At 44.1% G+C, this 27,346-nt stretch overlaps 3 protein-coding genes across 5 annotated transcripts in view; 2 read left to right on the plus strand and 1 right to left on the minus strand.

Moving 5' to 3' along the window:
- KDM1B (lysine demethylase 1B) overlaps positions 1-583 on the minus strand; it is a 38,220-nt gene extending 37,637 nt beyond the window's left edge. The window contains exon 1 of the mRNA XM_045003013.1: positions 521-583. The gene's annotated coding sequence lies outside the window, so the exon portion shown is untranslated. The remainder of the gene's footprint in view (positions 1-520) is intronic.
- Positions 65-17,323, plus strand: TPMT (thiopurine S-methyltransferase). 3 transcript variants are annotated; one of them, XM_045003019.1, is made up of 9 exons: positions 65-167; positions 2,704-2,930; positions 4,546-4,638; positions 6,259-6,391; positions 7,261-7,313; positions 11,878-11,952; positions 14,999-15,084; positions 16,002-16,046; positions 16,946-17,323. In XM_045003019.1, exons 2-9 carry the CDS (start codon positions 2,791-2,793, stop codon positions 17,065-17,067), a joined length of 747 nt encoding a protein of 248 aa, XP_044858954.1. In that variant the 5' UTR covers positions 65-167; positions 2,704-2,790; the 3' UTR covers positions 17,068-17,323. The 3 variants fall into 3 exon arrangements, with proteins under 3 accessions (XP_044858954.1, XP_044858952.1, XP_044858953.1); XM_045003017.1 differs by lacking the exon at positions 65-167 and adding an exon at positions 617-757; XM_045003018.1 differs by lacking the exon at positions 65-167 and adding an exon at positions 961-1,255.
- Positions 17,324-21,776: 4,453 nt separating this feature from the next.
- NHLRC1 (NHL repeat containing E3 ubiquitin protein ligase 1) lies at positions 21,777-26,753 on the plus strand. The gene has a single exon (XM_045003209.1). The coding sequence runs from the start codon at positions 21,946-21,948 to the stop codon at positions 23,146-23,148; it is 1,203 nt and encodes a 400-aa protein (XP_044859144.1). The 5' UTR covers positions 21,777-21,945; the 3' UTR covers positions 23,149-26,753.
- The last annotated feature ends 593 nt before the right edge of the window (positions 26,754-27,346 follow it).

Genomic DNA, 27,346 nt, shown 5'->3' on the forward strand with positions numbered 1-27,346 from the left:
TGCAATAAAGAGAAACCATGATAAGGTCAAGCGATAGACCCGCCCTGGAAATAATCCCTGCTGCACTCTGGAGACCAACCTGCGGACACCTGCTCACCTCTAGCGCGGTGCTCCCACCCAGACACTCCCTACTCCCCACAGAAACACTCCTTCCCACGGCCTGCCAGGTAGGAAGCCACCAGACTCCCAGATACACCCCCCTCCTTACCCTTCCCCCCGCGCCAGATAAAAATCCCACAGATCCTACCCCCAAAATAACCCCCGGGGAGCCCCAAGTCCCCGATCCCACGCGCGCGCCTAAGCTCGCACGCGCCCAGACCCTCCCCCCACAGGAAAAGATTCCTTAGGGGCCCCCCCAAAAGAAAGACCCGCTCGGGGGCTGCCGGGTCCGCTTTGTGCGGCGCTGTCACCGCATCCCCGCCCCGGGCGGCCGCAGCACCAGCCGCGCCGCCTTCCCCGGGGAAGGGAGGCAGCTGCCGCGGCCAAGCGCCCGACCCCCTCCCCGGCCGGGGGCACTCACCGCAGGGCGCCGCCGCTCCCACCATCCTCCTCCCGGGGCGGCTGCCGCTCACCTCTCACCCCCGCCCGCCGCTGCCGCTGCCGCTTCCGCTCGGCTCGGCGCGTAGCGTGCGGGGCAGGGGGCGGAGACAGCGGGTTCCTCCCCCCGCGGCCAGGCGGGCCGGGCCGGGCCGGGCCGGCTGCACTCGGGAGACTGGAGGCGGCTTGTCCGGCTGGGGGCTTCCCGGGCCGCGCTCAGGTCAGCGCGGGGCTGGCGCACGGGCAGTCCCGGCGTGGAGCGCCGGGGGCCGGGGCTCGGCAGGGGGCGGGGGCGGGGGCCGGGGCCGGGGCTTTGGCGCTGGGAGACGGAAAGACGCTGCGGGGGGCGGGGTCCTGCCCCGCGGAGCCGGGGAGGGGCTGGCTGGCTGGCTGAGCGCCAACAGCCCGGGCCGGACTTCACACGGGGGGCGCTGGTGGCCTGTCTGGCTCCGCAGCCTGGCCCTGCTTACAGAAAAGCGTCACTCTGTGGGGTTCCCTTGGGTGCTCTGCAGCCTCCATCGCCCTGGCACTGGCTGTCCCCTGGCGTGCTCCTGTTCTGCTGTTAAAGCCTCCATGTACCGACAAGCCCTGATCCTGCAAACGCTTGAGCGGCTGCTCTATTTTAGACAGGAGAGTAAATTTCCTGTCCTTGCCGTCCATCATGGCACTGTTTGGGCTTTAAATTAAGCATGAACATGTTTACAGCACCGGGGACCAGGTGAGGTGTGGAGAAATCGCATTGTTCTAAGGCATTAAAGGAGGGTGGCGTGCTTCAGAGGAGCCAAATTAACTGCTTGTGTAACCTCATCGTCTCGTAGCGTTATACAGTATACAGTTTCTCAGCTCAATCTCTCCTCTTCCTGCTTTGTTTTATTTTATTTCTGTTCTTTTTTGACTGTTTTATTTCCTTGGATGCTGCCCCTTCTCCCCCCGGGAAAAAAGTAGGTGAATGAAATTGCTAACTGAAATAAAAATCAAGAAAAATTACTAGTAAATTTCCCATTGTGAGATGGTCACTTGCTCACGTGGTATTTTGGATCACTCTTTGAGCAATTAATTATTTAACTTCTTGTTTATAAGATTGCTACAATCCGGAACTTTCATTTGCTGTTCATTTTTTTGTTGTTGAGTTTTTTTTGTTTTTTTTTTTTAAGGAAAAAATCAAAACTGACTTTTTTCCTTCTCACTAAAAAGTAATTTAAAATTAGATGTTATTTTTCTCTGAAACCTTATGTTATTAATTTCATGACCTTTGTATATTTTAAGCTTTCAACATTAATATAGCATTAAATATGATTTTGCATGTTAATTTATTTGGCATGATTTCAGTAAGCTATTAAATCTCTTTTTTGGGGAACTGAGCAGGGAAGAAGGGCATTGTAGCTGTGCTTTGGAGAGGAAGCTATCAGTGTAAAAGTATCTCCCTCTCTCCCCAATGGGGGAAATGGGTGAATGTCCCCTTTTTAATATTAGCCCCCCATTTAAATAGAGCTGTTTCCTACAGAGCCCTGTCCAGTAAACTGAAATTAAGTACAGTTTGAGAAACTTCTGGGACCACACCTAGAAAAAGGAGAAAAATTTGAGAAGAGCAGCCCTGCTATAATGCTTTCTATTCTTTATAATGATTTTCCTAAACCTAGTGGTTTCCACATATCTGAAAGCTGACCTCCTTTCAGGAAAATGGAAACCATTCTTGACCCCCTTCAGTCCCACCAGCGTTGTGAAAAGACAATTTAAAAATAAGCTGTGGAAATTTATCTTCAGACATTTCAACCAATCTCAATTAAATCCTTGGGTATTTCTTTGGAATCTCATTGCTACTGTGTTATACAGCACATGAATGGAACATAAGGGTAATGCATAAAATGGTATGTAAAGATTTGTTTAAGAATATAGAACACAATTCCTTAAACATCTACCCATGCAGGAATTCTGGATCGTCCCATAGATGATATCTGCTCAAAATAATGTCATCTGAGGTGACAGAAATATTGTCAATAGGTTAGGACCCACATTTAAATTCTGTTAATAAATTAAAGGCAAACCTGATATGAATAAAAAAATTTCATGATCTTTTAAATTCTAGTTTTTAATAGTGTTTTTATTCAGACAAAATTCCAATTGAATCTAATAATAACAATTAATTAAAGTTCTCCTTGATTGCAGGATCAGGACTTCTGTGCATGGTACAAAATATTGGTTGGGGAATATATATTTTTACCCTCTACACAGAAAACATAAGTATACAAGACCATGGAAAGTTTTACAGATGTACCAAGAATAAAAGAAAGCTCTGATATTGGGCAACAACAGGACAGAGTGGTGACTGAAGAGGAATGGCTGCAGAAATGGAAAGTGAGACAAATTGGATTTCATAAGGAACAAGGACATCCGTATGTAACTCTTTCTTCTACCTAAGCTGTAATGAATGATAATGGAATAATTTGACTTTCATAAGGCCCGTCATAAAAATGCAGCCTGGGTACAAATATCAAAGTGTTTTGTACTAGCCTTGTTCAGAGCTTCTTTAATTATGGCTGTTTAAGCTGCCATCAAAAGGATAATGGAGAGATGGAAAGAGCACCTTGCTTGTCAAACTTTTACATCTTAAATGAGATCTTTAGGCCCCGAAACTTATATATGGTGTGTTTTTTCTGATGTGAAACACTTCTACAGTTAAATACAAGAAATAAATAGTTAGAGTAAATTCAGATGTTTTAGGTTCATTCAGTTTTAATAATCTAAAGTAGCCCTTTCAGAGTTGGGGAATTCTTTTGCCTGAGCAGTAGGCTGTGCCGATTTATAACGGTAATTGAATTTACATTTTTTTGTGTAATTAAATGTCTATTAAAAAGTGGATGTTACATTGTAAATTAATGGAGACAGTTTGAAACACCAAAGTATACTACACTTGGGTTGAGTGAAAAGAACAGGAGTACTTGTGGTACCTTAGAGACTAACATTTATTTGAGCATAAGCTTTCGTGGGCTACAGCCCACTTCATCGGATGCATGCAGTGGAAAATACAGTAGGAAGATATATATATGCACAGAGAACATGAAACACTGGGTGTTACCATACACACTCTAACGAGAGTGATCAGTTAAGGTGAGTTATTAATAATCTCTGAAAGTTCAGCCCCCAAGAATGACTACAGTAGAGAGGTTATCAGTAGAAAGAGGACCCCCAAGGTGAATAATAGAGTCTGCATAGTGCTCTTTCTATAATAATTACTTTTATTAGCAATCAAACAACAATACATACACTGCAATCTGTTAAAGGAGAGAGAGACCAATACAAAACACATAGTATTTGCATTACTAACACCATGCCTTGTGGAAAAACCTGAAGTGCTAGTCATCCTCCTCATCCTCACACCAGTGGTCATCATCCTGGTTTCTGCCCCCCACCCAAGGCACGTAGGCCACAATGCAGCTTTTATAATCAGTTGCGCTGATGTTCACTGGGGTTCATACATATTTATGATGGTTTTAGGAGCCCCTTTCCTTATTTGACTTTCCATACCTCACTACTTCTGGGGTGTTGCATTTTCCATAGGCTAACTTGTTAGTTCCCCTTATACTCATTAACGTTTACGTCACCTTATCACCATAGTAACAGAAAGTCTCTAACATTTCACCCAGGCTGCCAATGGTCATCTTGCGATATCTACTGAGCTCTCATAGACGTTTTTATCCAAACTCAGCACTTCTTTAAAAAAAATCAGTGTATCACAAACAAACACAAGCTCAGCAAGTTTATTTGTAGCTTACTTAGCTCCATTATAAAGATAAGTTAGCATAACTTATCCTAAAGCCTAATTTGGCTAAACTAAATATTTTACAGCCAAAGGCCTGTAGGCCTTATGTTTACATCATTAATTCATACTTATATTTCACCTTTATAGCTATAAATACCTTATACCTTTTATCCTTGGCAATGCTTGCTTTTCAGCTATGAACATGAAACAATTCCAATATTAAATAGTTATTTCTTTTTCTTCTGCAGGATTTTAAGGAAGTACCTGGATGTTCTTCTTAATGGCAGGAGTGGACTCAGGATATTTTTTCCACTTTGTGGCAAAGCAGTAGAAATGAAATGGTAAAAAACAGCCCTTAGGAGTAGAAATCTTCTAAGTTATTTTTCTTGGAAAACATATTATCCTGTCTACATATCTGTAAATAAGTGAATATAATAGTTATTCCTCTATTTTCACTATAAAATATAGTTCCTTTGCATTTACATGCTCACTAGAGATTTTAAAAGAAGGCAGCATTTAATTCTTCCAGGTTTTCCAGTGATGAAGTAATAGTAACAAACATTTTGCAAACATTCATGTAGGAAAAATAACAGCTGTATAAAAATTTGTCTACAAAAGCAGCTAGGTTACAAAAGAGTAAACTCTTTAAGATTTTTGGTATGGTAAGTTGATTGAGAGTTAGAAAAGTTTGCCAGGCACCTATTATCCAAATAGGGAGAGTGGGCACCAATGAGCTTCAAGGAAAATGACCTGTTAAGAAGCCTAGCACCACATCCTGGCTGCTAGGAAGTGGGAGGATGCCAGGATTCCTACCAGAGTATGTACTATCTGCTGATTAGTAGATGTTTGTTTAACTTTAAGCTTTTCAATCTCTGGGGACTAGGAGGGAGGAGAAGCTCTGTCTTTGCTTACTTTCCTCATGCCCTTCTTCTCCCTTCCCCCCCCCTCCAAAAAAAAAATTGGGGGAGGGGAGTGTCTCTGCTACTACTCTGTACCAAGGTAGCCTCTTGGTTAGTAGCAGTGTGAAAAGAAATGTGATTTTTATCAGTTTAACTGTTGCACAGAGTTCTGCACAGTGAACCTGACCAGTGTGTTGTTAATTTCATTTTGCTGCTGTTTGGCAAAGCCAGGCAGCAGCATAGGTCTTGAGCTATGTATCTTGAGATGCAAGAGAACAGTATAGTAGTAGTAACGTGTAAAGTGTAGTAATGCTGAGTCATTCAGGCATGCAGTAGTTGATTGCTCTTTATCTAAAAACTCATGTCATGTATTAATATGGATCACGGTTACTAGAGATTTCACTTCTATCACTTGGCATGGGTCAGCATCCATCTTCAGTTCAAATTTGGAAAATTTTCTTCATAACCATGAAATGAAAGCCTAAGTGTTTGAGAAAGTGATGGTCTAGCTCCTCATGCTTGCCAGAGAAAGTTTCTTACTATTCAACAGCGTTTGAGGTTTTCAAACCTTGATGTTATAATAACTTTAACAGGATGTGAAATCTCTATCAAACACTTTATCCACTGGGTGACTGATTCCTTTGGTCATCCACCATGGGAGGGAAGTATTATTATTGGTCATTGTAGGGCCCCCATATTTTCCATTAATATAGTAAAAATAAATAACCAATTGCACGTAAAGCTTATCAAGTTCACACGAATTGCATTCCTTAGTTCATATCAAGATCTACTCAATTAACCATGTAAAATTGCATTAAAATCAGGTACTGTGTTTTTTCCAATAAAGTGTGAAAACTGCAAGATTAAAAATACCTAGATAACACCTATCTGACAAGAGCCTGGATTCTGAAAAAACTGCTGTAATAAACCACTGTTCTGTAGGAGAAAACACATGTACCAAAGCCCCATCTTGAGGTAGAGAATGGAGGAGTATAAATCAAAATTATGTAATAAGAACTATGAATCACAAGTAAACATGAAAACTTTTATTGCCGTGCATAGGTTAGCTGACATGGGACACTATGTAGTTGGTGTGGAACTCAGCGAATGTGCAGTGAAGGAATTTTTCACAGAACACGATCTTTCTTATTCTGAAGAAACAATCCCAGGGATTTCTGGAGCCAAAGTTTTTAAGGTTTGTTTTGTGCTTGCATAGTCAAATATTTTTGTATACTTAAGGATGCATTTCAGGGGTAGCTGAGCAGGCCAAACCATTCTTTAGCCATTTAGAGCTTCTTTGCCCTGCCTTTCATCTTTCACCTGTTTTAAAGAGGATTCAGAGAGAGAAGCATTAAAGTTGAATTGTATATTGGGTAATTATTCTCAAGCTGTTATTTAGTTTGGCCCTCATTCAGCAAGACATTTAAGTGCCTAACTTTAAACACTTTGAAGTCAATGGGACAACTCACATGCTTAAAATTAGACACTTGCTTAAATGCCCTAATGAATCAGTTGTATGCAGTGGTGGTGTAGCCATGTTGGTCCCAGGAGATTAGAGAGAGATGGTGGTTGAGGTAATATCTTTTAGTGGACCAACTTCTGTTGTTGAGAAAGACCAGCTTTCAAGCTACTCAGAGCTCTTTTTCAGGTCTGGGAAAGGTACTCCCAGTGTCACAGCTAAATACAAGATCAAATAGATAGTTTAGCATAAGTAGTTAGCCCATCATCTAAGGGACCAGTCAAGGTGAAGTGGCCTGTTAACACACCTGTAGTAGTAGGACAAAAAGGGGGGTTAGTGATTACAGATTGTTGTAACAAGCCATAAATCTAGTGTCTTTAGTAAAAGATATTACCTCACCCACCTTTTCTCTCTCTTGGAACCTTTAAGCCCATGCCACATGACAGTGGTGAAGCAGCAGTCACAGGGCCTTGAGATACATCAATAAGGAAAAAGTGAAAGAACATTCCTACTAATTCCTCCCCTACTTAGGTTTTTTATTTTAAAATATATCTATATTAAAATATGTAGTTCACTAAAAGCTGTTTCCCTGCTTTTCATTGTAGAGTACCTCTGGGAACATTTCTCTGTACTGTTGCAGTATCTATGATTTGTCCAGGTAGGAATGAACAGCATTTTTTGACAATCACATTTTAAACAAATATTGTTAGGTTATGTTTTGTCTGAACTAGCCAAAAACATTTGAGAAGTACAGACCAAATTATAAGAAGCACTGAGCATCTGCAACTCTGACTGTTGTCTGTCACAGGCTAACATCTCCAGGTTGCCCCTTAGGGGTGAGAGCAGGCACCTTGCTTACCTTCTGTGTTCTACAGACAGCCACAACCCTGTGGTCTGTTTCCGGGGTACAGAGTACAGCCCTGCAGCTGTGCCTTGTATGAATCTACCCCCTTTCAGGGGCTATAAAGCAGTCCATACAAAAGGAAAATACTTCCTTGATACCTCCTCCCCCTTCATTGTGCAAGAGAGAAGGAAGTAATCTCTCAAGCCTTACAGGCATTCTTGGTTCCTTAATGTGAGTAAAGGTTAGGGCTTACTCATGATGGAATTGTAATAAAGATAACCAGCCCAGGCCATCTGCTTCTCCAGAGGGCTCAGCAGGCAGCATATGAAAGCCACAGTGAGTGCTACAGGACTCCCAGTCTGGGAGCTCTGTACCCTGGCTCTGCTTGCCACCTCTACTGCACTGATTTCCTCCCTTTTAAGGGCCTGCCTCCAGGCCTGACCCACCTCACAGATGTGAGAGGTTGGGGCTGATTGTGACCACAGGAGTTCCTTAACTTTGCCCTGTCAGTGGGAGTGGGGCATGTCATCTGCCCCACCACGCTATTGTGTGGGAGATGCAGTTATTCAGCATCTCTCAGAATCAAGCCCTGCCTGCTTGCTGCTGACTAGGCCCAGTCCCTCATAATGCTGAATGCTCTCAGTACCCAGAACAGTCAATGGGCCAGATTTACCAGTCTATTAAGGGGGCTTTGCACCTGATTTCTGGCTCAGAACTGCCAGATCCAGCCAGTGGAGGCTTTCCTTCATGCCAGTGAATTATTGGGTCATACAAAGCCACCTATGCCACTTTCCAGACTTCAGCATAGGGAGGGATACAAAGGAATCTTAAAACCACCTTCCTTGCCTCTGATCATGTGCTGAATACAGTTCAGCCAGATCAGAAAGTCTGTCCAATAGGGAGTTAAGGGCACTCCGCATCTGCAGGATAGTCCCAGTCTTGTTTAGATTAAACTCCCTCTAGGCTTGGTTAGTTTTGTCTCAATATGAAGCACAGGAGCAAGCTGTTAATATGAACAGTATTGACCCATAGCTTTACAGAACTATTAGAAAAATCAATCATTTATCTTTGTAAATGATAAGAGTGTTAGAGCTAGTAGAGAGAAGGCATAATTTGTAGACTTGGAGACTGGAATGTGGTGTTGGCTCTAAGATATTTTATATTTTGGGTAAAATATCCAAAGTTATTAACATAACAGATGGTCTCTAAACCTTTTGCTGACTTAGCTGATTCTCTTTTGTTTGTGTGATTAAGCTGGCCTTGCAAGAATGAAAGTTTTAATATAAAAAATATCTCTGTTCCTTCCAAAGTGACAACACAGAAAAAGATTTAGGCAATGTTGCCGCTTGCACAACAGGCACCTTTAAAACTTTTTAGCTATCATTGGATGCACAGCCAGGAAATGTTCAAGCTTATTGTCAGCAATTTTTCAAAAGGTTAATGATTTTTAAATATGGTTGTAAGTAACATGGCAAAATGTATAACCTCCATCATACCAATATGGAATTATATTTCAAAGTAAAACAAAATATGTAACACGTTAGCAGTGCTGTCAGTGGGACTCACTAGACCAAATAGTGAGGAGATGTGGTCTGTTATCGACAGAGGACAAAATAAACTGGAGTCACATGCATGTGTTGAATTTTTCTCTACATTCCTGTTTTGTTTTGTTTTTTAATAAGATGCTCTTATGCAATGTTCTAAAAGAGTGGTGAAAGTGTGAACATCTTTCTGTCAATACAACTGGAAGACTCCTTTGAGTATAGAAATGCATCAATACTATTGTGGCTTCTGTCCACACACAGTATGGGTAATATTCAGTTAGTAACTCTGGCAGTTAAACTTATTTCACACTTGCCTCAGCTGGCCTGTGATCAGTCACTTTTGTTCTAAATTCAGAACATAATTTGGGCAGGGGAACCTAGATGTGTTCATGCCCTGTGTCAGAATGAGACAATTCAGACTTTTTTTTGCTAGTTAATGAGTAACAGGAATTATTACTCTTTGCAGGAATGCTGTGTTGTATCTAAAGAAGTTAAACTAAACAATCAGTTGTGGCTCATAACAATGCTGAGTGCTATAATCTGTGTACTTGCTAAACACACCCATGGGGCCCAGTCCCGAGCTCTGATTCAGGCAAATATTGCCTTAAATCAATGGGATTTTTGCTTGAGTGTAATCTCCAGGATTGGGCCTAAAGACAATATTTAAACCAGAGATGGCCCAGGAGTCACATCTGGCCTGCCACATCATTTCATTTGGCCCATCACAGGACAGCTTAGGGCAGGAGATCCAGCAGAGACAAGGGCAGGAAGGGGAGGGGTTCATAACATAACATTGTGGCAAGAACAGTGGGCTGAAGCGAGGAGCTAGGCCCAGCCCTGTGGGACGGGAGCCACCTCTGCCAGGGTGAGTGGAGGGCAGGCTCACTCTCCAACCCACCCTTCTGGGGCCTCTCACCACACAGGGGCAGGACCCTACCCCACAACCACCAAGACCCTTGTGTCACATGCCTCCAGGGACAGGGCCTGACCTGACTCTTCTCCTCACCCATCTTCCCCCTCCCCGCATCAGAGCTTCCAGGGGTGGCACAGGACACGACACACACACCTGTGTCACATACCCCTTCATCCCAAAGGGTTTTAGTGGTTTTTATGGCCTTCTACTGCCTTAAAGTTGCCCATCCCTGATATAAACGATTGTTTTATTTATTATCATTTGTATTACAGCAGTGCCTAGAATTCCCAACCAAGATCAGAGCCCCCTGCACAGCTAGGTGCAGTACAAACACAGTGGGAAACAGCACCTGCCCCAAAGAGTTTACTGTCTAAGAGACAGTACAGTGAAGAGGTGGGAGGAAAAACAGAAGCACGGGGAGGTGAGGTGGCTTCCCCAAGGCCATACAGCAGGCCAGTGGCAAAGGTGGAAATGGAACCTAAATCTCATTAATCCAAATCTAGGATTAAATTGGCGGCTCTTAAATATCATGTCTTGGTTGTGAGATGTTCTATTTAAAAGCCAATTGTAAGTGCATGTAGATGGCAAAGTGGTGTGATCTCCTCTCCTAGAAGACCTTTAAAAGAAAACAAGCTTTTAAAATGTTTCATGTCTCATTGCATCAGACAGAGAAATACAGGACAGGGCTACAGGTCATAAGCCAAAAACTTGATAATGACGTTGCGTTTAAAACAACAACAGAAGAAAATGTGATTTTTGATGCTAGTGGACTCTGAAATGAAGCCCAGTATCAGGTGGAAAGTGCTGCACAATTTCAGGACACCACATATTTTTGTTTTAAGGCAAATTTATTTTAAACTCTTCTTTGGAATTATGTCACTTACTCCATTGCTACACAGCACACTAAATCACAGTTTTCATAATTACCTGAAGGAAAACTTACCTAATGTCACCCTGCTAATTCCCACCGGCAACTAATGAGGACAGTTCTCTTTAGCAGTAGACTTTAATCAAACTGAATTTGGCTGCCAATGCCACATCAGCCAACACCACTAGGAACGTAAATAGTCCTGATCAATTTGTTGGATTAAAGCAAGCAGCAATGAGTCTTAGCTTTTCTCAAGTGAAAAGATACCTCGGAATAAACCTCTGGGGCATATGTTTGGTCTTGATTCTGAGTTGCAGGTGAACTGAGCTTAGTTCACATTGAGGAGAATGGAGTGAACTGCTTTGCACCACCTCTGTGACCCTCTTGGATCTGGAAGTGCCCAAGGATTGTTTCAGTCCTTGGCATAAATTAGTGGTATCCCCAGAGTTTCTATAAATTATGACTGCCTGAAACTGCCTTATAACCAAGAACAGTGGTGCTCAAACTAGATCTCTTCTTGCCCCGGCACACCCTTGCCAAAGGGCAACAGAATCATTCCACCATTTCTGTGCCACCCAGAAAAGGCCTCTACACAGGAAATGTTTTATAGCAGGGGTAGGCAACCTATGGCACGTGTGCCGAAGGCGGCACGCGAGTGGATTTTCAGTGGCACTCACTGCTTGGGTCATGGCCATCGGTCTGGGGGGCTCTGCATTTTAATTTAATTCTAAATGAAGCTTCTTAAACATTTTAAAAACTTTATTTACTTTACATACAACAATAGTTTAGTTATATATTATAAACTTAGAGGAAGAGACCTTCTAAAAATGTTTAAATGTATTACTGGCATGCAAAACCTTAAGTTAGAGTGAATAAATGAAGACTTAGCATAAAGGGGCCAGACTATAGCAGCATATCAGCCCTCTATGTATATGCACAGCGTATCAGAGATTTTTCACTTCTTTTTCAAAAGTATCTCAGTCAAATTATAAAAAACAAGATCATTTTAGTTTTTAATATAAAATCTTTTTTTCCACCACCCCCTATTTGTAGCACAATTGTTGGCAGGTTTGATGGGATTTGGGACAGAGGATCTCTAGTAGCCATTAACCCATGTGATAGAGAACAGTAAGTAATGTATTTATTTTATGACTGTTTTCTTTCTGATATGTTGTGAAAGCCTATCTTCCTGGCACTGACTAATCAGCCATTCCTTGCTTAGCTTAAACCCTGAGTAATCCAAGCCAGTCCTTCTTTGCCACGTGTGGCAACTAGAGTTACTAAACACTGTGTTCTGAAACACAGTGTTTCCTTCCGGAAATGGTCTCACCAATGCAAACAATACCATTGGCATAAGGACAGTACAATAGAACATCAGAGTTAAGATCACCAGAGTTATGAACTGACCAGTCAACCACACGCCTCATTTGGAACAGAAGTATGCAATCAAGCAGCAGCAGAGATGACCAAAAAAAAAAAAAGGCAAATACAGTATAGGGAAAGTTTTTAAAAACATTTTTTATAAGATAAAAAAACTGTTTCTGTGCTCATTTAATTTAAATTAAGATGATTAAAAGCAGCATATTTCTTCTGCACAGTAAAGTTTCAAAGCAGTATTAAGTCTATGTTCAGCTGTAAACTTTTGAAAGAACATCCATAACGTTTTGTTCAGAATTACAAACATTTCAGATTTACGAACAACCACCATTCCCGAGGTGTTCATTCGGAGCTCTGAGCTTCTACTGTATGTTGCTTATTATGTTCTATACCTAAACCTGCTGTTCCCATCTAGTAGCAGATTTGCATAGTGCAGGATGCAGATCTGAATTTTACCTTTTACTCTTTGCTTTCCATATTTGTTTGTTTTTTTGTTCTCCACCATTTTCAGCCTTTGCTGCCTCACTCCATCCTCTTTATTCTCCTTTTTCCCCCTTTTATTTCCCTTCTCCAATCTTACCCATGACCAGTGATGAGCTGCCAAAATCTTAACAACAGGTTCCCTATAAAAAGTTCTGATTTAACAACGGGTTCCCTATAAAAAGTTCTGATTTAAGGGATGTGCGACAGCATGTATTTTTTGTACCAATAGGGTTACCATATGTCCATATTTTCCCAGGAGGTGATTAAGAACCGAAAAGCCTGACATGTCCAGGAAAATACAGATGTATTTTAACCCTACCTAAAGTTCTTTTTTAAAAAGATGGGGCTGAACTAGAAATGAGCTCCGTTTCACATGTGTGGGTGGTGATCAGGGACAGTCTCAATTTTTGGGTCTTTCTCTTATATAGGCTCCTATTACCCCTCACCCCCGTCCCGATTTTTCACACTTGCTGTCTGGTCACTCTAGGGTGTGCACGTGTGTGGGTCCCAGCTGCTCCCTGCCCCTCCCTCATTAAAGCAGGTGTGCAGGGTTACTGCCCTGGGAACTGCAGGGCACCAGTGGATGTGGGGCTGGCTGCAGATAGGGGCGTGGGGCAGGGCTAGCTGGAGGCAGGGAGTGACACGGGCTGGCTGTGGGCAGGTGATGCAGACGGGCGGGCTGCGGGCAGGGGGTGGCTGTGGCAGGGGCTGCAGGCAGAGGCTGGCTGCGGGCAGAGGGTGGCTGTGGGCAGGGGCTGGCTGCGGGCAGAGGGCGGCTGTGGGCAGGGGCTGGCTGCGGGTGGCTGCGGGCAGGGGGTGGCTGTGGGCAGGGGGTGGGGCAGAGGGCGGCTGCGGGCAGGGGGTGGGGCAGAGGGCGGCTGCGGGCAGGGGGGTGGCTGGGGCTGGCTGGGGGCAGGGGGGTGGCTGGGGCTGGCTGGGGGCAGGGGGGTGGCTGGGGCTGGCTGGGGGCAGGGGGGTGGCTGTGGGTGGCTGGGGCTGGCTGGGGGCCGGGGGTGGCTGGGGGGTGGCTGGGGCTGGCTGGGGGCAGGGGGGTGGCTGTGGCAGGGGGTGGGGCAGGGACTGGCTGGCGGCTGGGGGCAGGGGCTGGCTGGGGGCGGCTGGGGCTGGCTGGGGGCAGGGGCTGGCTGTGGGTGGCTGGGGGCAGGGGGGTGGATGGGGGTGGCTGGGGGCAGGGGCTGGCTGTGGGTGGCTGGGGGCAGGGGGGTGGCTGGGGCTGGCTGGGGGCAGGGGCTGGCGGGGGGCGGCTGGGGGCAGGGGGGTGGCTGGGGCTGGCTGGGGGCAGGGGGTGGCTGGGGGCAGGGGCTGGCGGGGGGCGGCTGGGGGCAGGGGGTGGCTGGGGCTGGCTGGGGGCAGGGGGTGGCTGGGGGCAGAGGGCGGCTGGGGGCAGGGGCTGGCTGCGGGTGGCTGTGGGCAGGGGCTGGCTGGGGGCAGGGGGGTGGCTGGGGGCAGGGGCTGGCTGGGGGCGGCTGGGGGTGGCTGGGGGCAGGGGCTGGCTGGGGGCAGGGAAGGCGGGGGAGGGGCGCAGATACTCACACGGGGGGGGGCTGGGAGCAGCAGGAGGCAGCCGGGGACTCACCAGGCAGCAGCAGCCGGAGCCCCAGGGCCAGAGGTCCAAAGAGCAGGAGCAGCAACAGGGCCAGGAGGCAGCTCACATGGCTCCCGCAGCACAGCGCAGCGCCCCCCGGTGGCCGGGAGGAGGAATTACAGGCTTCCCAGGCAGAGCCCATCAAAGCTTCCCTCGCAGGGAAGCTAGTTAACAAGCGGTTCTAAAACCGCTTCTAAATTTAACAACGGGTTCGCGTGAACCGGTGCGAACTGGCTCCAGCTCACCCCTGCCCATGACCCTCTCTCTTTACCTTACCCCTACTACTGGACATTAAGTTAAGTTGAATACATGGTCCTTACTTTGTTTAAAAAAAAAAAAAGCCATGAATTAACAAAATCAATACTGTATAGGCCACTGTACAGTAACTATAGACTATTGCAGACTTAAATACTATCTCAGCTTTACGTTTTCTTGTTTTTGTTCATATAAAAAATGGTGTGTGTGTGAATGTGTATAAGGTAGATTTTTATTAATTTTATTTAGGATTTCATAGGTTGCATGTTACCACATGGAATTTTACATTAGAAGTACCTCAGTTAAATTAGTTTATGTGCAGTTCAAGGGTGCATTTGAACTGTTCTACATAGGAATACATTACTTTTCTTTTTTGCTGAACATTTTGAGTACTCTATGTACCATATATTTACAAAATAATCACAATTGCAAATATTCATTTTTTCTTTTTAGCTATGCCGATTTGATGTTGTCTCTAATGGAGAGAAGCTGTTGTTATCTCTTGGTTACTGTTTTATATGATTCAAATAAACATAAAGGTAAGAACTTTTGAATCATTTTGTTTAGAAGTTAAGTAAAATCACTTTTTACCTTTATGCTAATGAATTTATATATATATGGGAACAATATTGCCTCAGTTCGTGTCAACAGGCTTGGTGCTCAGATTTGGTATGTTTTTCTGTTTAACTATATTTTGGCATTCACAGTAGCAAAAATTTGTGATTTTGAGGGTGGATTTGTAACCCCATTTCCACTTGCTTCTCAGTTTTGGAAAAACATTCCTACAAGGCAGAAATTTTTCATGCTTGGTCTCAATTCAAAGGGTTGTGGGTTGTTTTTGTGTTGGGGGGGGCGGTGAATTGTGAAACAAAATGCAAAACAACATTGCCCTCACTATTTTTCGTATAATGTACAGAGTGTCCTGTTTATCCCCTTCTGCTGTTTCCACCTCCTTGGTACCCTTCCCCTACCCTAGCATTGCTCCCTCACTTGCATCCTCATTATCTGAAAATCATATTATATTTCTGATGGATACTAACTCAGGATTTTCAGTACCTCCTGACCTAAAATCAGGAATTATTGCCCAATTTACTGTAGCGTGGCTACCTCACAGGTGTTATGATAATTCATTAATGAATGTTTGTAAAATGCTTTGAAGATGAAAAGCTCTATGTAAGCATTAAGTATCATTACATCAGGCTGATTAATTATTGGCATTAAACCCAGAAGCTCCTTAAGTTTTCTTTGATAATTATTAACTTAATACAAATAAATTTTCCACTGCTTTTTGAACTACTCTAATTGTTGTTGAAAGAAAGTCTTATAATTAATAACCTATAATCATTCTTTTTTTATATTTTAACATTTCCCCTTGTATTTGGTCAATGTTTGCTTCATTGTCATATTAGAAGGGTCATTGTGACTTTTGCCAATCAGCTTTCCCTTTTCTTTACAGGTCCACCATTTTATGTTCCTGATGCTGAAATTAAAAGTTTATTTGGTAAGTTATCTCCACTGCAGTTATGATTTTTCTCAAAACATGTGGCAGACAAATGTGTTTATATTGTAGTGTTTTAACTCATCCTGAGGCAAATGATAGGGAAGCCTGTAAGGTTGTTTGTTTCGTGTACAAAATCTGGAGAGACATATAGTTTGAAAATAAATATCCTTTTCACGCCAGGGTTATTGATATCAGGGAAAAGAGGCATACAGGCTCATTGTTTAAATACACATTTTAAAGAAATTTGAACCTGTGCTACCAGTAAGACATATACCGTCCCTTTTTGGCCCGAGGTTACTTTCTACGCTTTGTCTCCAATAATTCAAACTAGGTCCCAGTGTTCATTCTTATTCCCACAGCTTCTCACTCCTGTAGTCACTTTCTCATGTCCTTTCTGTTCCAACATTTTGGTTTGTTGCCCCCCCAACCCCCATTATCTGCTCATTTTACCCAGATTTAACACAGGAACCTTCCCCACCACCTGTGTGCTTTCTGCTATAATTTTGAAACCAAATTTAACTTGCAGGAAAAACGGTATGATGATAGGAAAACACTGTGTTAAGGGAATTAAAGATCAAAAGCTACTGAAAAAAGAAAATTGAGTTAAGGTTGACATTTCATCCTTGATATGCCTTACATTAAGCTTTGGTACTACAGTTCCTGTAGTTTACACCCTTTTGAAACCTCTGAAGTGTCTACACCATGAATTATTCTTAATTAACAGTGGCATACAACTGTGAGAGAGGGCTAAATCCTGCTCACCTTATTTATGCTAGTCTACAAATGAGTTAAGTCAGTGAGATTTTTTCCTAATAGCGTAAAAATTGATGATTAAAAAAGGCAAAACAAACTATACTCATCTTTCATCATATCTTTACCTTGCTATTCTTCCTTTTCAGGAAAAGTCTGTGAAATTAAGTGTCTTGAGAAGGTCGATGACTTCTCGGATCAGCACAGAGCCTGGGGACTAGATTATTTTCTGGAGGTAACATATCTGCTTACCTTAAAGTCTGTTCCTTGATGAAACGAGAGACAAAATTTATTAGCAAGGTGGGAAGAATTATATTGATCTCACTTGGAAATGAGCTGGATATTTGGGAATTCTGAAACACCTCAGGGTATGAAAACTGGGTTATGGAACATCTTTGTCTTTTGAAGACTTTATGATTTCAAAGTCAATTACACTGTACAGCTGATTTGACTTACAGTATCTGTATTTTAAGATGTGTAGCACTTAACCACATTGAAACTCTTTATAAACAATCATTTTAACTTTGTACCTTTGTCTCCTGTATTATTTCAAATCATTAAAATGAAAAAGTCATATATATATATATATATATAAAGAAATGACCATTCTCCATAGCTGTCTGTCTGTAGCTTTGCAGTCCCATCCCAGCTGTTCATAGTTCCAACCTGTGACCCAGGAACTATGCAGTGCTGCCAGCTGCAGCTTGAAAAGCTTTTTTGTTTGTTTTTTTGTAATTCTGAGCTCCTGCCACGAGTGGCTGCTGGATAGAAGAGGCAGGAGGCTGCTTGGTGGCTGCTCTCTTTTTCTCCCTACTGCCGTTGCTCTGTGTTATGCAGAGTAGAGACTGGCTGGCAGAGAGCAAAGCAGAATATTCAGCAGCAGCCATGACTGGATGAGGGGGACACAGGCAACTAGAGATGTACAAGAGGGGTAAGGAAAGTGAATCATCTGAGAGGAGAGCAGAAGACACTGGGAGTAGATGCCTCCTGAAATTTTCTATAACTGTGATATTCTTCCCCCTCAGTACACCAATTATGAGTCCGGCCACAGGAAGAAGGGTTGTATGGGGAATGTGGATTGTGGGCCCTAATGGAGACCCTTCTGCGGTTTGGATAAGCATATGAGCTTTAGGATATTTATCTGAGCTCAAATCTTTGAGAGTCTCCCATCTCTAGTTTATAGACACTATTACAACTTTGCAAAAGGGAGTTTTAGTTTTGAGTCACTAATAATAGATTAATTTTTAAAATAACCTAAAATCCACCAGGATGCTGACACAGTCTAATGTTCTTTCTCTATCCCCCATTACCTTATGCTGAGAAGGGTCTCTGAAACCAAAGCTGATTTACAGTATTACACCATGACATTTAAAGCGTGTGATGGGTAAGGCTTTCCTGAGGGGTCACACTCAGGCAGCTTCAAAGCCCTTTTCCCCTTTCAAAAGTGTTTTGGGAAGTCTTTCGGCGGTGAAGTCTTGTCAGATGTTTTCCTCTCACCTACTCCATAACTTGAATCAACTCCTTCTAAGACACAGCAGTTTTCCTCCTGGTTGCTGCCCCTTCCTGTTAGCAGCTCTCCTTTTTAAGCTTGCTTCCTCCGGCTGGCGTAGGCTCTGCAGGCACGTCTGTTTGGTAGGGATTGAGCCCAGAGGAGCTCATTAGCCTTCTCCTGATTGGGATGGGGATGTGCCCCTTCACCCAGGGGTTATGAATATTAGAGTTGGAAGTAGAAGCAATGTCTTGTATCAAGAGTCTCTTGCTCTTTTTTATTTTTTTATTTTGGGGTGGGGGGAGTAGAATCATAGAATATCAGGGTTGGAAGGGACCTCAGGAGGTCATTTAGTCCAACCCCCTGCTCAAAGCAGGACCAATCCCCAGACGGATTTTTGCCCCAGATCCCTAAATGGTCCCCTCAAGGATTGAACTCACAACCCTGGGTTTAGCAGGCCAATGCTCAAACCACTGAGCTAGTTAAAACAGTTATTTTAAAATATTGAGATTATCCAGTTTAAAAGATTTAGCTGTGCATTCATATGGCATTGAAGTGTATTTGTATCCACATCCAATCAGTGCTCTGCAAACATGGTCCGCAGATATCCGCAGATTAGCAGGGCTTTTGAAATACATGGTAATTTCCCTCCATTTCTGTTTATGTGAAGCTTTTGATGTTCATTGCAAACATTGTATTCAAAGAGCTGCAGACTCAGGTCTGATGCTTTCAGGATGTTTGTAGTTGTAGCCAGTAGTGAGTGATCGTTTTAATGAAAAGGTTTTGTTGTTGGTTTTTTTTAAACCTTGAAGTTGATGGTGACAGGGTCGAGCAGGGGTGGGCAAACTACAGCTCACGGGGAAACTACAGCAAACCACGTCCCTGTGGCCCCTAGTGGTGGGGAGCAGAGGGCTCCGTGCACTGCCCTCGCCTGTGGGGACCTCTCCCTGCAGCTCCCATTGGCCGGGAATGGGGAACCACGGCCAATGGGAGCTTTGGGGGAGGTACCCACAGGCAAGGGCAGCGCGTGGAGCCCTCCGCTCCCTGCTCTTCCCCCAGGGGCCATGTGGCCGGGGCAGGCAGGCAGGCAGGAAGCCTGCCCTGGCCCCTGTGCGCGCCACTGCCACCCCAGAGTCTGCTCCAGGTAAGCGACACTGGGCCGGAGCCCAAACCCCTCCTGCACCCTGCACCCCAACTCCCTGCCCTGAGCCCCCTGCTGCACGCCAACCCACTGCCCTGAGCCCTCTCCCACACTCTGCACCCCAACTCCCTTCTCTGAGTCCCCTCATACACCCTGCACCCGTCCTCTGCCCCAGCCCCTTGCCCTGAGCCCCTTCCTGCACACCGCACCCCCTTCCACACCCCACATTCCCTCTCTCACCCCAACCCCCTGCCCCGGCCCTGCATACGATTTCCCCACCCAGATGTGGTCCTCGGGTCAAAAAGTTTGCCCAACCCTAGGATAGAGAGCAAAGTAGGACCCCTACTGGTTGGCTATGTAAATACTGCTCTCCCAGCATCCCAGTCAGTTCCTTGGCTTGCAAGAGAGTCACTCTTCTCAGAAAGAGAAGCCAACTACAGAGGATCAACAATGTGCTTTGGCGAATAATAAACTACAAGGATCAAGAGAAAAGCAACTCTCAAAAAGCAACCTCCAAGCACTGAGGAGAGGCAGGCAAGTGAGTGTCCTGCAGTTTGATATTTTCAGAGAAGAAGTTGAAGGAAGTTCTTTCTCTTCTCCAATGATACTATCTCTGTGCGATTCTCACTCTTGGGCCATGAGATGCTCAAGGGATATTTGAAAATGAAAATGAAAGTAAAGCTGAAGTGAGCAGCAGTAATAAGGTCAAGGCCTATAGTGTGAACAAGGAGGTTTTAAAAAATAAAATACAAAAAGCAGCAAGTTACTCCTTAAAAGTCCAGGGTTGGACCAAACATTCAAGTTTGCCAAAAAAGACAGTAATCAGGGACAAAATCAATGCAAAAATTGGCTGTGTAAGCCATGTAAGAGACATCCCTAAAGAAAAATCAACACTTTGTGGGCATGGGGGAAGTTTGATCCCATCTACCTTGGAAACAAGTTCTGGAACATGATGAGTCTGAGGGCTTGTCTACACTGGCGCTTTACAGCGCTGCAACTTTCTTGCTCAGGGGTGTGAAAGAACACCCCCCTGTGCACAGCACGTTTCAGCGCTGTAAAGCGCCAGTGTAGACAGTGCACCAGCGCTGGGAGCCGCACCCCTCGTTGAGGTGGTTTTTTAGAGCGCCGACAGAGCTTTCTCCCAGCCCTCTGCTGCGACCACACAAGCCACATTAAAGCACTGCCGTGGCAGTGCTTTAGTGTTGCCAGTGTAGACTAGTCCTGAAACAACATTCCCAGGAGGCTGAATCCAAGCAATAGTACTTTTGTAAAGGCATACAGAGGGCATGATGTAGCCACTTCACATACATCTGTGATAGAAACACTCCTGAGGCAGGCAGCAGTGGCCGCATTGCTCCTGACTGAGTGAATCTTGACTTGGCCTCTAGTTGCAGGTCAGCCAAGTAATAGCAATGAGAAATGCAATCAGACATATTATTAAACATGGTTCTCTTGGTCATCGCATTGTTCAGTAAAATGGTGTTAAAAGGAACAGGTAGGTAGACTTTCTAATTGCTTTAGTCCACTTCCAGCAGAACCCCAAAGACCTTTTAACTTTCTTTGAGCATGTGGAGAAGGGCCCTCCTGGATGGGCAATGTGGGCATGGGAGGAATGTTAACAGCAAGAGGTCAGAACAGGAAGTCTTTGTGACCTAGTCTAACTTCCCAGCCCCTCTCTAGTAGCAGGATAAGAGGTGGAAGAAACCAGTGGTCTGAACTGCCTCTCTAACAGATTGAATTCCTGCTCTTGCCTGGGTTCCTGAAAATGATAAACATAACCCTGTTCATTCATTGCATCCTGAATAACTACCCCACAATTGTCCACTACCCCCTTCCTCTCCCTTCCTCTGGCTTTTGCGTGGTTTATAGGGCCGCCCGAGGGGGGGGGGCAAGTGGGGCAATTTGCCCCGGGCCCCACAGGGGCCCTGCGAGCCCTGGCCCGGTGGTGGTCCGGGTCTTCGCTGGCATTTCGGTGGTGGGGGGCCCTTCAGTGCTGCCGAAGACGCAGAGCGACTGAAGGGCCCCCCGCCGCCGAAGACCCGGACCGCCGCCAGGTGAGTACAAGCGCCGCAGCTCCCTCGCTTTGCCCCAGGCCTCCTGAATCCTCTGGGCAGCCTTGGTGGTTTATTGGACTTTAATCACGTATTGATTCTTGAAAACTGATGTGGACTATGAAACCATTCTTGGTATGCTAAATTACCATGGTTGAAATATGAGACTGGATTTATAGTTTACAGTTTAGATATATTTTCATGCCAAATGAAATTAAACAAAATATTTGAGGAAAAAGTGAAGATAAGAAGAAAATATTAAAAATACATTTTGGTGAGCCCATTGCATTTTCCCAAGTTTCCTTTAGAGGGCAGGAGACTACAGCAAATGCTTTGAAATGGAACATACCATCCGCATTTATGGGAAGGCCTCTGATGTAACACAGTCCTGTGACTGTCCAATGTGACCAGATGGCAGCGTCACATCGCTAGCACAGTATAATCAACAATCCTCTTAAAGCTGCAACTATGTCTGCCAGGGCCCCTGATAGAATGCAGATTATGACAGAACTGGTGAACGAAACTGAGGTCAGTCTACTTGAATGCAAAGTGTGTTTTGAAAAATATAGCCAGAAGAAGAAACACCGGCCGAAGAACTTGCCCTGTGGACATGTTATATGCTTGGAGTGTGTATTCTCTCTAGCACACCCAAGGAGTTTTAGGTTGGAGTGCCCTTTCTGTAGAAGAGCTTGCAAATCCTCAGAGACAAGTGACTGCTTACCATTGCTGCACCTGATAGAGATCTTAAGCCCTGCAACTAATATTCCTTTAGCTTCAGGAACAACAACTGGGGCAGGTGATGAAGCAGCTGTATCAGCATCTCTAGGCTTAACGTTCAACCTTTCTTTCGGAGGCTGGGGGACGCTGATCAATCCGACTGGGATTGCAATGTGTCGGCGGTCTGACTGTGTAGTAGTGGCACATGATGGCAAAAAAAGGATTAAGCTCTTCGGCTTGAGTGGAAGCTGTATGCAGCAGTTTGGGGAAAGAGGAGATGCAGGCAATGATATTAAATACCCACTTGACGTGACAGTTACATTGGATGGCCACGTGGTTGTCACAGACAGCGGAGATCACTCTGTGAAAGTGTTTGATTTTAATGGAAGAGGCAAGCTAATTATCAGGGAATCCTTTTGTTTACCATGGGGTTTGGATACCACCCCAGAGAATGAAATTATCCTGTCTGATCCAGAGGCAGGTGCTCTTTCTCGCTTGACAGCCAATTTTAGAAAAGGAGAACTAAAGAAGGTTCAAAAGATCCAGTCTAACTTATGCCACCCAAGAGAGGTGGCAGTTTCTCAGACTTCTGGAATTATCGCTGTAATAGAGCACCTGATAGCTAAGGAACCAAACTACAGCAGCACAAGAGTGAAGATATTCAGTGCTGACATGAAACTCATTGGCCAGATGGATAGCTTTGGTCTGAACCTAGTGTTTCCCTCCAAAATATATGCCACCGCTTTGGCCTTCGACAGAGAGGGACACATAATAGTAGCAGATGCCTATAACCAAGTTGTATTGTGCTTGGGAAAACCTGAGGAATTTCCTGTCTTAAGGCCCATAATTACCCATGGGCTTTCTTATCCTGTGGCATTAACTTACACAGCAAACAATTCTCTGATTGTCTTAGACAGTGGTGATCATTCAATTAAAATATATACTGCTAGCTGAACTGTTTTGGATTCTTACTAATTTCGTTCCATTTCAGATTTTAAAAGAAGTTGTTATGGTTTTAGCGGATGCATGTGTGGGTTTTTTCTGCCATGATTTTGTGTGAAACTTATCATTTTTATGGACATCCTGTATGGTCGTTGACATTTGCTCATCAATTCTGACTTCTGAGTATGTGTGAGAGACAAACTGCATATTCTAAATAGCACCAGACAAAGAGACCTCAACCAGATGGCTTGGCATTTCTTCTAAACTATTATACGACTGTTATTTCTCTCTCTCTCTCTTTTTGTGTGCTTAAAATGAACAATAGTTTTGTGTTAGTTAATGGACGATCCTAGATCAATTATGAAGCAGAGAATGACTTGCACCTTTTGGTTATCTTGACTGAAGTCTCACTTACAAAATGTTTTTTTGATAAGGTGAGAATCTCATGAGAAAGAAGCAGTAATTTTCAGAAATTCTATTAGAAGGGAGACTCTCTAGCTCAGGGGACTGGTAACTGGAAGTAGAACATTTCACTTCAAGATTACTTTAATCCAACTGAGATCAGTAGTGACAAAGTAATGATCATTGTTCAATGGCCAGGATGAAATGAATTGGGTGGTCAAAGTGTAGTTTCTCCACATTACAAAAACCACCATGAAGTCTGCTATTATGACTGTGACTGAATGGGCCTAGAGACTGACGCACCATCTCATTCCTAGAGGTAAACCCATCGAAGAGTTAAGACATAGTGATGGTGCAGCGTTTGGAAGCTTGTACTGTCTGGGCCATACATTTTCTTTATAGAGAATTATTTTCTGGTGGTCAGTTTTCCCTCATGCACCACTTCTTCATTAACACTAACTTTGCTTCTAAAAATAAAGTTCTAAAATTTGTAACAAAGACAGTGTCTTAATGTTTGACCACAGTTATGCATTTTTCTGTTTGCCATGCTTGTATGAATTCTTATAGGTTCTTACACTAACCTCATCACTGTAGTTTGAGTGCTTGCATTTCAGTACCCTAGCTATGAAATGATAGTGGAATAAAAGGCAGCTTCTGCACATGGATATAGACAGTGATGTGGCAGAACTCCAACGGCTCAAAGGTCTAGGCAGTTATCTGGTCAAAAACTTGTTTTCAGCTCTGCAAACTGAAACAGACCTTCATGAGATTTCTAGTACTTTGTGATTCTGGGTGACCTTTCTAATGAAATATTAGCACTTCTGCTTCCAGACCTAACCAGAACTAAGTGTAGATGTGGGTGAGAAGGGATGGAGAAGGTTAACCTCATTTCTCCCCCCCACCCCAGGTTCAAAAAAGATTTTGGGTCAGTTCTTATTTTATCCAAGACAGTCCGGCTGTGTCTTGTCACTGGTTCTGTTGCTTCTCTGGATAGCAAAAATTGAAGATACATTGGTATGACTTACATAGGGATTATAATATTACTTTAGTTGGACTCTTCACTGAACCTTTTTGGCTTTCTCTGCTGCTAAAAAGAGGCTGTTTAATAACTTTGAATTATTAAGTAGTTTGACAGTGGCGGCAGTTTTGATATAAGTATAAATACCTCTTATTTTCCTTTATTCTTATTTGGCCTCACAGACTGTGAATAAGAGATTCTGTATTTCCACATGCTCTGAACCAAAGCCCTTTCAAGTCAGAGGGAGTTTTTCCATTAAGTTTAGCGGGCTCTTGATCAGGCTTTTAGAGCATGTAATTACTAGATAATACTGTACCCCCTACCCTAACTGACGGATCCTTATTTTAAACAGGACCGGTGCACTTTCAGCACCTCATTTCAGACTGAATAAATCTTTGTACCTGTCTTGTATTAAAATGTTTGAAAGTGATAGAATTCCATTAAATAAGCTATTTTCAAAAAGTTTTCCTGAATAGTGACATACCAGGATATTAATAATGGTGGGGTTGGACAGTATCATGAAGTTTCTGCACTTAATTATTATGGGTTTCTGTTAGTTTACTTCTGTATATTCATTTTTCTTTGGTATCACTAGATCTGTTGTAGAGAAACTTTATATTATATGAGAGATTTTATGGATCTGGACTGTAGATCTTTTCCAACCCCACCCGCCACACACTAAGGCAGTGATTCCCAAACTGTAGGGCGTGCCCCCTTGGGGGGGCACAGAGGAACGTTTGGTGGGGCATGTGGGGGGGCTCAGGCCAGCCCCCACTGCGGGTGGGGATGGAGTGCGCCCCAGCCGCAGCTCCACTCCATCCCTAGCCCAGCTCTGCCTTCATTCCTTCTCCGCTCCTCAGAACAGCTCCACCTTCCGCCCAAGCTCCTCTGCTGACCAACAGTGCAGTAATGGGGGGCGCGGACAGATTCCATTACTGGTAAGTGGCGGCGTGACAGGAAAAGTTTGGGCACCACTGCAATAAGGGGTCTGAGGGTGACAAGATTTGAATTCTCCATAAGAAGAATTCTGCTGGCCACAACGGGATTTCTCTGTGGGTCAGGACGCTAATGCAGGGAGCACTTTGTTACTTCTCTGAGTAGGAAAAAGATTCTCTTTACCTGCTGCCAGCAAGAGCTTACTATTAACTGTGGTGTCTGTGGAGGATACCAAACTGATTTGATAGAGGAGAGAGAAGGACACAGTCTTCCTCTTCCTCAGAGAATTGATGTACTTCTAAATGCATGGGAAGGGTACCTTAGACGTATGTAAAATAATGAAGTGTGCTAGACAGTTTGACAGTTTAGGGGGCTAGACAGTTTAGGCTGCGATCCATCAACTGACTTGTCCTTTCAACCAACATAACCCCTTCCCACACCCACCTCTGCAAAACCCCACTCTCTTGTGCACCAGCACAACAGAGAGTAAGAGTTTGTCCTTACTCTTTAACCCGTGGATGAACAAATGTTGGATCACTTAGAGCCACAATGGTAACTAGCCAGGAGCTGAAATACTGAACTTAATTTTTAAATAAATGCACACCATTTTAAAATTCAAACACAAAAGCCAAGCACAAAACACAAATTGTCCTTGTACTGTATTTCTCTTTTGATAGATAATAGAAATAGCTTGATGATTGAGTTCACAAACAAACTGCTTTTGTCCCCAACCTGCAGTAGTAGGAAGATGGCAGCTGGGACAGAAGGATCTATTCTAGAATGCTGCAGACTACACTGACTTTTGCTTGTGTCAAATGTGTGTTCTTTAGTTGAATGATTAATTATATATTGTGTGTGTTATGAATCTCATTGCTTTCCCTTGTAAAACGCTGGGCAGAGAAACTATTTAAAATTCTGTTTTCAGTTATTAAGGTTGGGTGCCTAAAATATAGGCACCTAAATAAGTGTCCTGTACTATGAAAGTGCTGACTACGTGCAGCTCCCACTAACTTCTGAAACTGCATAAATATGGATGTAGGTGACCAACTTTAGGCATCCATGTTTGGAACTTTTGGCCTGAGTTATTGGGTGGCAGTGTAACCATATGACTGCAGTACATTTTTCTCCTCTTGTTTGCTCTTTTATTCTTTGTAAATGTGTGCTAAAACTTAAAATTAATAAAATGCTATTTTTTAGGGGGGAAATCCTCTGTGGTGTTGGATTTTTGTTCCATTTGTTAGGAAAAATGCAGGAATAGGCAGAAATCTTTCTGTGATCATAAGTAAATTATTTTCAGTAACTAAGTATATCCTGAGATTAGGTGTCAGTTGTATAGGTAATTAACTGAAATGCCCTTGATTTTGTTTCTCATGTGTTTTCCTTTTTCTTTATACATAGAGCAGAACTGTCACATGCATGTTTTATATATGTCTTTGTAAACGGGTCAGACTCACCCCTGCGGCACCTCCTGCTGGTTGCTCTCCGAACTTACTCTGTTCAGCGCCAGAGCACCCTCTGCAGGCCGGTGATCCACCTGTTCGTCTGGCCCCCGTGTCCCTCCCTGGACCCGGTGCTCCTTTCTCTGGGGTGCTGCCCCCTGGCAATAACCCCCGTCTCTCTGGGTCTCCCCTCCTTAGGTAACCCTCACCCTCTATCCCTACCTTGCCTCAGCGTATGGCTACTGCCAGTCATTGTCTAGCCCCCCACTCTGGGCAGACTGCAGTCTCAGCCAACTCATCCCTGGCAAGGAGGGTTTGGACCTGCTGCTTTGTCCTACCCCTGGGCCGCCCTCTGCGACCCACAGTACCTATCGGCCCACCGCTAGGCCGCAGCCTGGGGCTTTCCAGGCTGGAG

This window comes from Mauremys mutica, chromosome 2, assembly GCF_020497125.1.
Source record: "Mauremys mutica isolate MM-2020 ecotype Southern chromosome 2, ASM2049712v1, whole genome shotgun sequence".
Classification (NCBI taxonomy): domain Eukaryota; kingdom Metazoa; phylum Chordata; order Testudines; family Geoemydidae; genus Mauremys; species Mauremys mutica.

Excerpts from the sequence above, each read along its gene's own strand:
- NHLRC1 (XM_045003209.1), top strand. The coding sequence starts at position 21,946 with ATGTCTGCCAGGGCCCCTGATAGAATGCAGATTATGACAGAACTGGTG.
- TPMT (XM_045003019.1), top strand. The coding sequence starts at position 2,791 with ATGGAAAGTTTTACAGATGTACCAAGAATAAAAGAAAGCTCTGATATT. Across the intron at positions 4,639-6,258 it reads AAAGCAGTAGAAATGAAATG|GTTAGCTGACATGGGACACT; the intron begins GTAAAAAACAGC and ends TGCCGTGCATAG. Across the intron at positions 6,392-7,260 it reads CTGGAGCCAAAGTTTTTAAG|AGTACCTCTGGGAACATTTC; the intron begins GTTTGTTTTGTG and ends TTTTCATTGTAG.